Here is a 15,918-nt window from a genome sequence, read left to right on the forward strand (position 1 = left end):
AAGTTGAAAGAATGAGGAAAGGAAGAGGGAAAGGGAGCGGGAGAAGGGACTTGCATATTTGAATGTAATCTCAATTTTTCAAAAAATATGGCTTGTATGTTTTGTTAGGATGAAATGCCAGGACAGAAATTGAAAGAGATGAGTTGATTCAAGTGATATCTCTTCTTTTAGGCAAAAGAAACTTTCACCCAGACATGATGGCAACCTGTATAAAATACAGTCAGTGACATCGTACATCTCTTGATGCATCATCTACATTTTGCTGCATCACTTGGTAAAGTCTCACTTTCTCTTCCAATCTCTGCTATCCAATCAATTTCACATTGTTTTATTCCCCTCATGAAATAGAATAGAATATCTTTATTGTCACTGTGTATCTCACAACAAAAGTAAGTGCTGTCCACAGTGCACACTACACACAAGTAAGAACCACAAGTAAAAACATTATATACACACATCCTTCACATTCTATTCACCATTGTGCTGCCCCTAACATTGCATTTCACTGTTGCACTATACAGTAGTATTTAATATGGTTACAGTCTGGGATAAAAACTATTTTTCAGCGTATTTGTCTGTGTATTTATTATCCTGTAGCATCTGCCAGATGCTAATAGTTCAAAAAAAGAATGACCAGAATGAGATGAGTCTTTAAGTCTTTAAGCTTTCCTAAGGCAGCAGGAACTGTACACTTCATCCAGGGGGGAGGGAGGAGAGGGCAGCCAATAGTCCTCTGGGCAATGGTAATGACCCTCTGGAGCGCTTGCCTATCTGCTATTGTGCAGTTGGCAAACTACACACAAATGCAGTGGAGCAGCTGTAGAAGGTCACCATAGAGTGTGCTTCAAAGAATTATTCCTAAGTTTGTAAAATTAAAGTATATGACTACATGGAGAAAAGAATCAAAAAAAAATATAAAGCCCCAAACTATTCAAAGTCAATTAATTTTTCAGAAGATAATTTCAAGCTTACATGATTGTATCTATCTAGCTGAAACAGGACTTAACCGCCTTTGTGAAACCTTGGTGCTTGCAAATTCACCATTCCCCCGAAAAAAGTTTCATGAATTTATCTAAAACCAAAACATAATTCAAAGGGGCATAGTGCCAAGTTTTTTTTAAAAAAAAATGGGCTACCTTCATGTCTTCATGTTTAATTTTCTTATAAAATGTAATGAAACAAAAAATGAATTTCTTCTCCCCCCAAAAAAAAGAAGAAAAAAACCTAGAACACCTTTGAGGTTTTCTAGTCCAACCCCCGTTCAAAAAGACAAATAGCTGTCCAGTGTCTTTGTAAAAGCCTCCAGTGATGGAACACCCACAACTTCTGAAGGCAAACTATTCCATTGGTTGATTGTTCTCATTGTTAGGAAATTTCTCCTTCGTTCCAGGTTGTTTCTCTCCTTATTTAGTTTCCATCGGTTGTTTCTTTTCTTGTCTTCTGGTGCTTTGGAAAAATAGTTTGATACCTCCCCTTTTGTCTTTGTAAGAGTCCCTCAAATATTGTTGCTATCATGTCTCTATGTCTCACTGCTATTATATCTGTTATCATGTCTGCTATAACTACTTTTAGTCAATCACATCTTTTCCAGGATATTCAGAGCACTGAATTGAACCAGACACTCTTAATTTAACCCAAGCTGAAACATAACATTTGTTAAAGTGATAAAATGGATTTAATCCAGAAATTGTGAATATTTTATTCCCAACCTGTAAAAATAATAACACTTACTGTTATTGTACATTAAAAAATACAAGAAAAAGAAACAATGGGTGATTTAGGATAGAAGTGGCTTTATCTGCTTCCTGGAATTTTTTAAATGTATGCATATATGTATGTGCACATGCATATAATTCTTCCATTCCTTCTCTTTGAAGTTATATAATATGTTCTTTGTGCTATGTATAATTTTATGAATTAAGAGCAATCCTTACATTTCATGGTAAATATAATTAGGTCCTAGGCATATGACACAAACCTGGTTTACTTGTAATCAGGTGGTCTTTTAACAAAAATTAGTAAGAAATACAATACAATACAATACAATACAGTACAGTACAATACAGTATAGTACAGTGCAGTACAATACAACAAGCTATCTAATAGAGATATAGAGGTAGGAGTTCCAAGAAATTTCCAAGTGTTTGCCATAGTGATACAAATTCATTCTATAATGAATCTTGTTTGTTTGCTATAATTAAAAATTTAACCAACTTATTTTTAAATGTAGTACTGAAAACTAAGTTCCATAGTTGTTGCTAGAATAAAACAGTGGTAAAACCATAAATATATATTATGTTTTTATTATAAACACATGTCTTAAGTGGAATCTGTTTTTCAGAACAGCTGATACCATCACTATTGATATATTATGAGAAAGGCAGACCAAGAAAACAGAACTGTCACCATCACTGATTTCCTCCTTTTGGGTTTTGGAGAATTACATGGTCTTCAGATCATCTTATTCTTTGTATTCTTGGTTGTCTACATTTTGACTATGATGGCAAATTTTCTCACCATTTTTCTGATATTGACTGATCTGCATCTACACACACCCATGTATTTCTTTATTGGGAATTTGTCCTGTTTGGAAATGATATATAGTTCTACTATCCTCCCCAAAATGTTGGCCAGTCTCTTGACAGGGGACAAATCCATCTCTCTCAAAGGATGCATGACACAACTGTATTTCTTTGGTTTCTTAGCTAGCACAGAATGTTGTCTCCTCTCTGTAATGTCTTATGATCGCTTCCTAGCCATATGTAGACCTTTACATTATGCTACTTCAATGAAGGGTAGGCTTTGCATCCAGTTAACAGCTGGGTCTTGGATCAGTAGCATGGTATTAACTTCTATATACTCAGGCTTGATGTCAACACTTTGGTTTTGTTGTCCTAATGAAATAGATCACTTCTTTTGTGAATCACTGCCATTAATAAGACTCTCATGCAGTGACACAACCCTTGTGAAATATGTCAGTGTATTTATGGCTTTTATATTAACTTTTCTCCCTTTTATTTTGACTGTAATATCCTACGCATGTATCATTAATACCATTTCGAGAATCCCATCCAGTACTGGAAGGCAAAAGGCCTTTTCCACCTGTTCTTCTCACTTGATTGTTGTCTCTCTTTTTTATGGGACACTATTCATCACATATCTGATGCCAGAAAGCAAAGGCATGAAAAACCCCAGTAAAATATTTTCAGTTTTGTATACTGTCCTTCCACCTTTTTTCAACCCTCTGATATATAGTCTAAGAAATAGAGATGTCAAAGAATCCCTGAATAAGCTATTACACCAATTTTGGAAAGATATATTTTGACTTGAGGATAAAACACATTAAACCTCCACATGGTCAAGTATAAAAGTCCCATTCAACAGAACAATTTATGCAATAATACCGTATATGCTTAATTGATAGTAAATTCCACTAAATTGAATAGCGCTTATTGTCATACAAATAGTGCCGACTTACAGAGTTAAAGATACTTTACAAAAATTACAAAAATTAAAAGCAACAAAAATAAGACAAAATAAATTTTAAGGAAACACTGTTCTTTCTAATCTGATTCTAATCTGTGTCCACTTTAAATATCATTAAAGTTATCTTCAATTTGGTTATATATATATATACTTCCTTCATTAAGGAAGTTGGCAAGTGAGAAGGCAGAATTTAAAGGCTTATTTCCATAATTTTATTTTTCTGCCAGAAATAGGAACAAGTGAGAGATTAGCTTTGAAAAGAAACTGGAAGCTACTTTAGATCCAATGGATTAATCTTGTGAAATAATTTTAAATGACATAGAGTAGTTAGCTGCAGGGAATGGAAAACCAATGAAACTACTAGCTGTATCTTGGATCCTGTTTGGAAATATTCCACTTGTAGAGTTCACAATATATTGAACATAAATGGAAGAAACTCAAAATGTTATGTGACAGTAGAGTGATTCTTGAGATTATTGTTTTTACAGACTTAAACCTGCATCAATGACACTGTTCCTATGTACAAATACCAGCTATTTTGAATGTTTTCAGTTTTCCACTAAAACTAGTGGTTTTAGTACATACAATTTGTGATTGAAGCATTTTGAACTGTAATAAAGCCTATTGATTTGCTTTCCTATAGTCTCTTGGCTCAGTTGATTTCCGTTAAGTGATGATCCTTATATTCTAATCTAAGTGTTTTTAAGGGAATTGGAATTCCTAGACAATCCAAATAAAATGAACCAACTTTTTTATTTTTATTTAGGAGATTTGCCAAGATATCTAATTTCAAATAATACATATTATTAGACAAACAAATGAATTTATCCCCAATGTTCTCTTCTTCAGAGATTCCATTGAATCATGGTATATTCATATACTTTTCAATCTAAATTTAGATTAACTCTAAATCTATTTATATTACTTCATACAACAATTCAAATCTAATTGTAAACATGCATTTCACAATTTGTCAAAGTCCCTTTGAGGTTGTAGTTATTTTCCTGAAGTTTAAATAATCACCAAAGGGAGACTTAAAGAAGACAAGAGATGTGAAAAGAACAGAATGGGAGAGAAATAGGTTTGCTAAGTATTTTCCAGATTGGTGAAGAAAGATATATATGCATGGAGAGATATATCAGAGTGAAAGCACATGGAGTTGGTTTTTCCCCCTCTATTTATAACTGAGGTATGCAACTCTCCAATTTTCTGCACAATTTCAATTTTCAGCTACATGCATGCTATAATAAATCTACTCTTCAAGATATTAGGAGGACTGGAAAATTAGTTAATTTATGTGAAACATCTTTCATCTGTCTCTAAGATAGTCAACCAATAATTTTTCAGAATATGAACAAGGAGATGAAATTTCAGTAGCATTTTATGAACTATTTTATGCAGTTCCAAAAAGTATCTGATATCATTTTAATTAATCCACAATTTTCTTATAATCAAGTGTCTTATAGCAATATAATATTAAGAAGTCTTATGTAATTTGTAAACAGGATTATTTATTTAATTAATTAATTAATTAATTAATTAATTGTTTGTTTGCTTGTAGCTATCAATGGAAAGAGACATTTTTGGTGACACTGTGAACTTAGCTTCTTAACTGCTTGTAGAGTGAAATTATGATGGATATTTCTCAATTTCAAATTCCACAATTTTTACAAGTGTGTAAATAGATTTTCCTGGACCAAATGTGAAACACAATGCTGGGCAATCAGACTGTCATCTCTCATGTCATCCTTCTGGGATTTGGGCAGCTTCATGATATGCAGGTGTTCCTTTTCCAATCCTTTTTAATTATATACATTTTTACCATACTGGCCAATTTCCTCACTGTTCTTTTAATTCTGGTGGATCAGCATTTGCATACACCCATGTATTTCTTCCTAGGAAATTTGTCCTGTTTGGAAATGATGTACAGCTCTACAATCTTGCCTAAGATGCTGGATAGTTTTTTAACAGGGCAAAAATCCATTTCTTTCAAAGGATGTACCGTATTACACAGCTCTATTTCTTTGCTTTCCTATGTAGTACAGAATGCTATCTCCTCTCTGTGATGTCTTATGATCGATTTTTAGCTATATGTAAACCTCTTCATTATGCTACTGCAATGACAATTACACGCTGCATCCAGCTAGCTTCTGTGTCTTGGATCAATGGCATGGTATTTACATCGGTATATTTGATCTTCATGTTACAGCTTTGGTTCTGTGGCCCCAATGAAATTGACCATTTCTTTTGTGAAACCTTGCCATTAATAAAGCTTTCTTGCAGCGATACCACTTTTATTAAACATGCTGTTGCAGTCTTGGCTTACTCATTCACTTTTCCTCCATTTACATTGACCTTTATGTCTTACATATTTATACTGAGAACCATTTTGAGAATTCCATCTAGGGCTGGGAGACAAAAAGCTTTTTACACCTGTTCCTCTCATCTGATTGTTGTCTCATTTTTTTATGGAGCAATAGCAGTTGTATACTTGATGCCAGAAACTGGAGGAAAGAAAAATCCTAGTAAATTCTTTTCTCTGTTATACACAGTCCTTCCCTCATTATTCAACCCTCTAATATACACCTTGAGAAATAAGGATGTCAAAGAAGCCCTGAAGAAGCTATTGTGTAGATTTTGGAAGATAACATATTTTAATCTTCATTTAAAAGAGTAATGAACAATCTTATACTTGATGGGACCTATCTCTAAAAATGAAGGCTAGGAATGCAGCTCAATTAAAACCAATTAAGGGAGGAGGAATGTTCCTTGGAAAATTTCTGTGATAAATTTCTTCATTATAAAAGTGGATAGTTCCAATTCCTGGACTCATCAAGAATAATCTTATATTAGACTTTGATTATTATAATCAAAATATAATATAATAATTCTACCTGCTAAAAGCAGTTTGATTGGGGGTTTTTTTCCTCTCACACTAATTCAATACTCTGTTAAAATTATTTTAAAAACCTTATTGTGTGACATATTTGGATGGAAGATGACAATTATAGCTTGGATTAATTGATAGACTGAAATACTGAATTTTTAAGACTTTTCCATTTTAAAGTATAAAGTATATAATTATAAAATATAGATATTAACTGCTACCATGTCTGTGATAGCACTTACAGTATCTAATGACAACCCAGTTTGATTTTCAGCTTCAGAGAAACCTAATTAGAAACATCTAAGTGCTTCAAATAATTACTAAATCTATTGATACAAAAACACCAATACTTTTTCAGTTTTGTAGATTATCAATAAATTTGATATGCAAACTTTAATTCTTCAGTGGAATAAAAATATATATTTCTATTTTCCCTACATAATGAGAAGTGCTACTATCAAGATAAAAATGATCAGTTGGGCTTAGATTATGTTTTGGTCAACAGAATATTTTTTGGATGTATTGAATGCTACTGTATACAAAACACTTGAATAAATCATTAGACTATTATGAGACAGTATTTAAATATATCCTATATATGAGATGAATACTTCATTTAAACTCATATAATTTTATTTGGGAAAGAAGTTATTACATATCTTCATGGATTTGGCAAAGAAGATGATTGTGAAATTTTTAGAAGTAAAATGCTTATTCTTCTGTGTTGGAAAGATAAATATATGGACAATAACTCATTTGTGTACAAAATCAATAGAATTGCCTATCAATATGGATGATATTATATCAGAATATGTTTACTGTTCATTGGAATGTGAACATACATATACGTATATATATATACACACACATACGTAATGTTAGTGGGGAATCTTACTGTAAAATTCCTTTCATGATCCTATAACAATATAGCTCTCTGTGACCTCTTCAGGAAGAACTTTTCTTGTTAAGGAAATCTCCCCCCCACACACACACACACCACCATCTCTCTCTCTCTCTCTCTCACACACACACACACACACACACACACACACACATACACAGAGAGAGAGAGAGAGAGAGAGAGAGAGAGAGAGAGAGAGAGAGAGAGAGAGAGAGAGAGAGAGAGAGAGAGAGAGAACAAGCACACAGGAGGAAAACATGTTTAAAAAGATCTTTCTAGATATGTCCATTGGAATTTTTTATTTATTTATTCATTGTTTATATCAAGATTTATATTTTTTATTTTAAAATGCATAAGAAAACAAAACAATGATTATATAATTATTTTTTTAAGAAACATTGAGATAATGTATCCCAGTTCCTTTGTCCTAAGTCTTAATGATCTATCATTAAGATCTGAACTGAATAATAAGTAATTAAAGCTGAAATGTGATGTTTCAATACTTACTTCATTACATATTCAAAACAACAAGAACAACCAGGGTCTGGTTTTCTTGCTGGTAGATGATGCTGGGTGAAACATGGACTAATCACTAGAAATCCTTCAATCTTTTGCCTGAAACTACTTCATATTAAATTGTGTAAGAGCAGTCTCCTATCCAGTTTGGCTGTAGGACACACAATTTATTCCAATAGATTTTCCTTCTCATATAAGGGTTGAGGGAAAACACATAGTTTGAGGAAAGCCCTGTGAAAGGTCCAGAAGGAATATTAAAATACAGACAAATCAAATTAATAACAAAGATGCATATTTTCAATGCCATGATTTGCAATTGAAAAAGATGCTTATGAAAGCTGGATCATTAGAAACACTGAACAAATAAAAATGATCCTTTTGAATTCTGATGCTCAGAACATTGTTCAGAATATCTTATCCTCTTTTTTTTTAAAAAGTGCTAGACTATAGATTTACTTCCCTTCACAATGCATAGAGAATAGACACAAAGAAAGAAAATACTGAAATAGTGTCACAAAAATGTATGGTCTTATCTTATTAAAATGTATAAAAATAATTGGGGAAATGATTAAATGAAAAAATATGGATGAGAAAAAATGCATACAAGATAATATTTCTTGCAAAATAAAAAAGAGGATATGGTCATATACTGTAAATAGGATTGGATCCTAAAAATGAGAAACTATTATATTGGACTTTATTTATAAACTTAATAAATGTGCTATATCATAGAGCTAAAAAAATGTTTATAGAGTGTTCATAGGGTTTTTTTGGGGTAGGAATGTACTTTTTAAAATGCAGACAATGCTGTGCTTTTGCCTGAAAACCAAGTGATTTGCAGTAGTTGTTGAGCAGGTTATATGATTCAACAAGAGCTAGGAATTTGAAAATTTAAAATTAACAAGCCAATATACAAACCAAATAATTATGCTTGACAGGAAAAAAAATCAATTATTTCAAGTTATTCTCAAATGTTGAAATCTTTTATAGTGTCCAGATCAGAGGAAGTGACTCTACTCCTCTATGCTGCACTGCTCCGATCACCCTTGAAACATTGAAAGATTATAAGGAACTTGAAAAAATACAGAGAAGGGGCTTAGAGCCTGATTCCCATTAAAAAATGGTTACAGGATCAAGACATCAGCCAGAATACAGAATTACTGAAAGAAATACGAGGACAATTTGGAAATAAATATCCATTTGGTTATCAATGACAGACACTCACAGATACAGAGCTTTTATTATGCACATTAGAAAACTACAACATTACATTATTTTTTAACATAATTGCCATTAAAATTAAGGCACTTGTCATAACATCTTACAAAATTTGAAATTCCTTTAGTAGTAGGTTGCTTCGCAATCTGGGCTATGTGGGGGTGATCAAAAAATCCCAATGGATTTGCTTCAAAAGTTCTTGGGTGTGTCTAGTGGTGTGTGGGTGAGTTTTATTGTGAACCAACACTATTAGATACTGTGTTCATTGCTTGATTGATGAGACAAGGCGAGTGAGTTCAGCAAAGAACATTGTTTATTGGTTGCAGGAACTGAACTGAGGAACAGGGCTGCGAATGCAGCAATTTATACCCTGGCCTCTAGGCAGCGGCCAATAGGTTTAAAGCAACCTATTGCCGCACTAGAGGCAGCCAATAGCGGCGATGGAGATGGGTTGTCTGAGGAGCTGGGAGCTGTTAACCAGCTTCCCTGCTTAAGCAACCTTCCAGCAATTAACCCCATGTGATATTCCAAAGCAAGACAAAGCCCAATATATTACACCCCTCCCCCCTAAAATGTACACACATTATTTATTTTTTATTTTATTTTAATTCCATTTATATCCCGCCCTTCTCCGAAGACTCAGGGTGGCTTACATTATAACAACAAAGGGAATGATTACAGCAATTACAAGTTTTACAGCAATACAAAAGTAGTATGGAAATGTACACATTTTCCGTACATGCTAATACAGAGGCTCTCCTGGCTAGCAGCAAATCAATGACACATACAACATTATAGCTTTGTGATTTTGGAACAAAATCTTGTAAATACGCAGGAACCCTCATGGAACGCCTGGGAGAAACAGGCACTCCCTGGCCTACCAGCTTGCCTGCCAGGCTGGTAGAACTGGGTCCATAAGTTCAAACGAGTCTGGCTGACTCAGAATTTTCTGGCTGGCTGTTCCAGGTCGGCCCACCCCAGAGTCAAATCCTTCCGCAGGGTTAGCAAAGTGGCTGTAATGTTCTGGTTGACTTTCTCCATCAGGGGCCCCATGTTGCACTCTTGGGCTTTGCCCCCCTATGACCACCTCCCCATTGCTCTGACTGCTTGGGACCTCAGAGCATATGGATTGATTGGCCTGGCTGCCAGTTTGCGGTCTGTGGATGGGACCTGGAATGAAGTCCTCACTTTGTGGCCCTTCTGGAAAATGCTTTCTAAGCTGATCGATATGGCAACGAATGACTCGGCTGCCCTCTAGGCCCACTTCAATGAGAGAGGGCCCAATGGTTTGCTGATTTTCCCTGGCACCCACAAGTTCCCTGTCGCCCACTTGCAGCCCCCTCAGGGGTTTTGGGTGAGTGGCCTCAGCTGCCACCCAGTCTGGGTGCAACCTGTCCAGTTTCGTGATTAGTCGCCTCCCCCAGCACAGCTCTGTTGGGCTTTTACCCATTGCTGTGCATGGCGTGGAATGTTGGCAGAGCAAAAAGTTGGCCAGTCTGTGGTGCTGGTCCCCGGTCACTATACGTTTCAATGATTCTTTTGTGGTGCGCACCATTTGTTTGTCTTGACCATTATTAGATGGGTGAAATGGAGCCGATGTCACATGCCTAATGAGGTTTGCCCACAGGAAAGCCTGAAATTCTGCCACAGTAAATTGGGCCCCATTATCAGACACTACGACATCCAGTAGCCCATGCATTGCAAAGAGTTTCCTAAGCACCTGGATGGTCCTAGCAGTAGACATATTTGAGATTGGTATAACTTCTTGCCATTTAGAGTGGCTGTCGACCACTATAAGAAAAAGCTGTCCCTGAAAGGGCACAGTGAAGTCTACATGAATCCTCGACCAGGGGATGTATGTCTCCTCCCACCTGTGGACGGAAGCATGCAGCATTTCAGGCCTAGATTGCTGGCATGTGTAATACCCATGTACTTGAGCTTCAATGGCTATCTAATCCTGGCCAACATAAATAGCTTTGTGCCAAAGCTTTCATGCATACAATACCAGGATGGCCTTCATGAAGTGATTGCAATACCCTGTCCCTGTCAAGCCCTATGGGCTCGACACCACAGAGGGAACCAGGGGAGCACAACCGGCAGCACCCGCTCAGCACTGGAGAAGGCCCAGCCGCGCCCGCACTCACCAGCCGCACGGCGGGCGAACGCCGGACCCGTGGCCACACCAACAGCTGAGAGGCGGCCAGAGACAGCCGCGAGCGGCCGCAGAGAACCCGCGCCGGCACGAACAGCTGGGAGGCGGCCTGAAACAGCCGCCGGCAGTCGCACAGCCCGAGCAGCTGAGCAGCGGCCGGAAACAGCCGCCGGCGGTCGCGCAGGCCTCACGGGACTTCGCGGGGCTGACGGCGGCATGGCAGCTGTGTTGGAGGTGCGCGTGGGCGTGGGTGGTTGCTTCGCGACCCCGGAAGCTGCAGCTGCTTGCAAGCCGGCAGCAACGCGGGGCGCTGTACAGCTGTGCCCAGACTTCGGGGCTGCCAGGGGGCCATGGTTGTGGCACAGGGTGTTGCGGTGGTGGGGGGAGCACACCCGGGACCTTAGGGTGCGGGGGAGGGGGGTGATGGGCTTACACCTTTCTTCACGCTGGGGATCTCGGCGCCAGTGGGAGGAGCTGGGCGTGGGTCGACGAAGTAGGGGGGTGGGGTATTTACGCAGGCCAGGCGGATGCTGGTCTGCGCAGGGGAGGGGTGGGGCTCATGGGTGGGGCTGCTGCCTAGTTACAGGCACGGGATAAAAGGCGCGTTGGGGGTGAGTAGCTCCCAATGCTGACTTTGTATTTGCATGGATTTCTTCATAGTAAAGGTTTTCTTGCAGTCAACCGTGCCACGTCGTTGTTCTTCAGGCTTGCGTTCTCCGGCGTGGACGTTAGCTTGACAGTAAGTCAGCATTCCCTCATCACAGCGCCCCTCGTTGCTGTGCTCCTGACTCCAGAATGCCAACATGGCTGAGGGGACTCAAGGTGGTGTGCCTGTGGCAGGGGGGAAAGAGCCAGCTGGGGTTGCTGTGCCCCTTGAGGTGGGAGAATTGGGAGAGGCTCCACCGGTGGTCCGGCACAAGGTCCGGGACCCGTGTCCAGCACCAAAGGGCACCGAGGCCCCGGAGACAGCTGTCCAGGAGAAGCCTGGGGAATGGTGGCTCAGCCCAGTTTTGAGCCAGGTGGTGGCTGGACGGGACCAACCATCAAGGCAGAGGGGGTCTCTGTGGGAATGGAGGGAGCGCCGTGCCACCGAAGAGGGAGGAGAGGAGTGGAGGTACACCACGGCACCTGGCAGCTACACCATGGATGTCCTGAGAGACCATTTCAGAGAGCCTCGGCCATGGTCCCCCACCAACACCGACCTGGAGACTGGTAGATGGACTCAAACCAGGACCGACCCGGAGCGCAGGAGCCAGACCCGATTCTGTTTAGCGAGCCCCCACTTCCAGGCTCCACAGGGCCCTGGTACCCCGCAGGTCCCTGGTCCTCCACCGACGGGGCCGGCGGCTGCTCCTGGCCTGGGGCTCACAGGGCCCAGTGGCACACGGCCGGGAGGTGCTGTGCCGGCAGGGGCACTGGGGTGGCCGCAACCAGGAATTGCACAGGGACCAGGAGGCCCGGCAGGGCCATGGGGAGGGCTTGCAGCCTGGGGACCACCGCCGCTGCCCGTGACCTTCGACGGCAACCCTGATCGTCTGGCCCTTTTCCTCGGACAAGCCATCCATCATCTGGACAGGTACGGCCCTATGTACGCGTCCCAGTGGGCGATGGTGATGGCCGTCACCACGGTGTTACAAGGGGAGGCAGCAGCATGGGTGGTGAACCTCTATGGCAACCGTGCCCGAGAGCTGGGTGACGTCGGCCTTTTCCTTGAGGCTTTGCGCATACGGTTGGAGGACGGGACGCGCACACAACGGGCCGAGGCTGAGATAATAGGCCTGCGGCAGAACGGCCGTCCAGCTACGGCGTATGTGCAGGACTTTAGAGGAGTGGCCGGCAGGCTCAGTTCATGGCCAGAGAGGATGCTAATCCACCATTTCCGGGCCGGGTTGGACGAATATCTCCTAAGGGCCTGCATCGTTCGCGGGATTCCTCCCAGGCTCCAAGAGTGGCTGCGGGTTGCGATCGAGCTGGACGTTGGCTTGCAGGTTTGCCAATGCCGCGTGCAGGCCACGGGGGACCCCCGACAGGCCCCGCCGAGATCGCAGGGCCAGGTACAGAAGCCGTCGCCACAGTCGCCGGGGCCCACCGTCCAACCACCCTGGTCCACTCCCCGTTGCTTCCAGTGCGATCAGCCAGGGCACCGCGTGGCCGCCTGCCCTATACCCGTGTCCCGGGTGGTTGCAGCAGCAACCCCAGCAAGGGGCGCAACCCCCGGGCGCTTTGCAGAGCGTTCTCAGGCCTCTCGTCAGGCTGTGGATGCAACACCAGGGGGAAGCGTCCAGACGGAGGGTGACAGTGCAATCGATGTGGACGTGGAGGTCTACGAGCGTGGGGACAGACCAGAGGAGGACCCCATGGTAAGTGTTCCAGTTAGCCCATTCACAGTCCCGGTTACATTGACAAACCCTACAATGGGAGAGGCGTTGGGGTTCAGGGCTTTGATCGACTCTGGTAGCACAAGGTGTCTCATTAGCCGGAAGGTGGTGGCCAAACTGGGTGTTGGGGTGGTGCGGCTGAAGCACCTGATACGCTTCCAGCAGGTGGATGGGTCTCTTCTGGGGGGGGGGTGCCCATCACACACGTCACAGAACTCACGCGGCTGGACATGGGGGAGCACTGGGAATGGTTGCGGTTCATCATGGCGCCCTCCATGACGGAGGAGGTGATCCTGGGACTTGCATGGTTGGACAGGTTGGGGCCGACCATCTGGTGGGAGGGGGGTTGTCAGCACCTGCGCCTTGGGATCGGGCCCCAGCCCCCTGATCATGAACACCCGGGGATGCCCGGCCCGCCAGGGAGGGCAGAAGAGAGCTGCAGAGCCGGTGTAGAGGTACAAGTGCCGCCAGAATACGCCAAATTCCTCAAAGTCTTCAGTGAGCAGGAATGTGACCTCCTGCCCCCTCATCGGGCTACGGACTGCGCGATCAAGTTGGAGCCGGGGGTCAAGCTTCCCAAGCCCCAGATGTATGCTATGGCACCGTGGGAGATGTTGGAACTCCGGCGCTACATAGACAAAAACCTTGCACGGGGGTTCATACAACCCGCTCGTTCGCGGATGGCAGCACCTGTTCTCTTCAGGGAGAAGAAGGACGGGGGACTGCGTCTTTGTGTGGACTATCGGGGGGTCAACGCAGTGTGTGTTGAGCATTTGTACCCACTGCCCTTGATGAAGGACATGTTGTCCCACCTGGCCAAAGGGAAGGTGTTCACCCGTTTGGATTTACGTGAAGCTTACTATCGGGTGCGTATCAAGAGGGGAGATGAGTGGAACATGGCGTTCAACTGCCCTCTTGGCAGCTAACAGTTTCATGTGATGCCGTTCGGACTCCAGGGGGCCCCCGCCGTGTTCATGCAATTGATAAACCAGGTTCTGCATGAACACCTGTACTTTGGGGTGCTCGTGTACCTTGATGATATCTTGATCTACATGGAGACGATGGACCAACACGTTACCCTCGTACGGCAGGTTCTATGGAAACTTCTTGACGCACGGCTTTACGTGAAACTGTCGAAATGCGAGTTCCACACTTCTTGCCTAGATTACCTGGGCTATCGGGTCTCGGCGGCTGGGATCGCGATGGACCCAAAGAAGGTGGAGGCCATACAGCAATGGCAAGCCCCGGGAACCAGACAACATTTACAGAGCTTCCTGGGGTTTGCCAACTTTTAGCGACAGTTTATACCGTCGTTCGCTACAGTTGCTCTTCCGCTGACAGACCTACTTAAAACCAAGAAATTGGCAGTGAAACCACGACCGGGATTGCGTGTAGCGTGGACCACAGATTGTCAGCGGGCGTTTGAGACTCTGAAAGACCTGTTCACCCGAGAACCCGTACTTTTACATCCCTACCCTTCGGCGCCGTACGTCGTGCAAGAGGACGCTAGTGACGTGGCGGTTGGGGCTGTCCTTTTACAACGCAACAGCAAAGGAGCGTTGCAACCTTGTGCCTATACGTCAAAGAAGCTATTGACCACCGAACGTGCCTGGGCTATCTGGGAAAAGGAGGCTTACGCTGTTCGATGGGCGTTGGACACGTGGCGGCACCTGCTGGAGGGGACGGAGAAGCCCTTCGAGGTGTGGACGGACCACAAAAACTTGGAAGCTCTACAGTCACCACAGAAATTGGCCGCTAAACATGTGCAGTGGGCCCTGTACTTCAAGCGGTTCAGGTTTACCCTGAAATACGTTCCAGGGGGGAAAAACGTCCTGGCAGACGCCCTCTCATGCCTTCCGCAATATGACAACCAGCGGGAGGAGGTGGTACAGGTCCTTATCCCTCCTCTCGGCCCAGAGGTGGTACGGGCTGTTCAGGCCAAGGTTGTTGATGACCTCGTACAGCGTCTGAAGGCGGCTCTTGTGGAGGATAGCTGGTTACAGCAGCATCCGCGGCTCCTGACTCGACGGGATGACCTGGCTTGGTACGGAAGCAGGATGTATGTGCCGCAGGCCCGGCGTGAGGCTGTCCTTTATAGATGTCATGACGCCAAGCAGGCCGGACACCTCAGGTTCTTAAAGACCCTTCACCTCGCCTGGCGCCAGTTCTGGTGGCCTGGCATGAGGCGACAGGTCGAGGATTATGTCCGGCATTGCCACACGTGTGCTATGGCCAAACCCCAACCCGGGAAACCAGCGGGACTTTTGCAGGAAGTGGTGGACCCCAGCCGTCCGTGGCAGGACATATTGATGGACTTCATCGTGGACCTGCCAGAGAGCCGGGGGTACACTGTCATCTGGACCGTGGTCGATCTTTTCTC

The 15,918-nt window shown here is 43.0% G+C and overlaps 1 protein-coding gene and 1 pseudogene across 2 annotated transcripts; both read left to right on the forward strand.

Moving 5' to 3' along the window:
- Positions 1-2,371: 2,371 nt before the first annotated feature.
- On the forward strand, positions 2,372-3,325 carry LOC308678875 (olfactory receptor 10A7-like; the record flags this gene model as incomplete). The annotated part of the gene is made up of 1 exon (XM_081346108.1): positions 2,372-3,325. One exon carries the CDS (start codon positions 2,372-2,374, stop codon positions 3,323-3,325), a length of 954 nt encoding a protein of 317 aa, XP_081202234.1.
- Positions 3,326-5,198: 1,873 nt separating this feature from the next.
- On the forward strand, positions 5,199-6,163 carry LOC308678876 (olfactory receptor 10A7-like; annotated as a pseudogene). The gene has a single exon. The product of its transcript is annotated as an olfactory receptor 10A7-like (transcript).
- The last annotated feature ends 9,755 nt before the right edge of the window (positions 6,164-15,918 follow it).

The sequence above is a fragment of the Vipera berus genome (genome assembly GCF_964194415.1).
Source record: "Vipera berus genome assembly, chromosome: Z".
NCBI lineage: Eukaryota > Metazoa > Chordata > Lepidosauria > Squamata > Viperidae > Vipera > Vipera berus.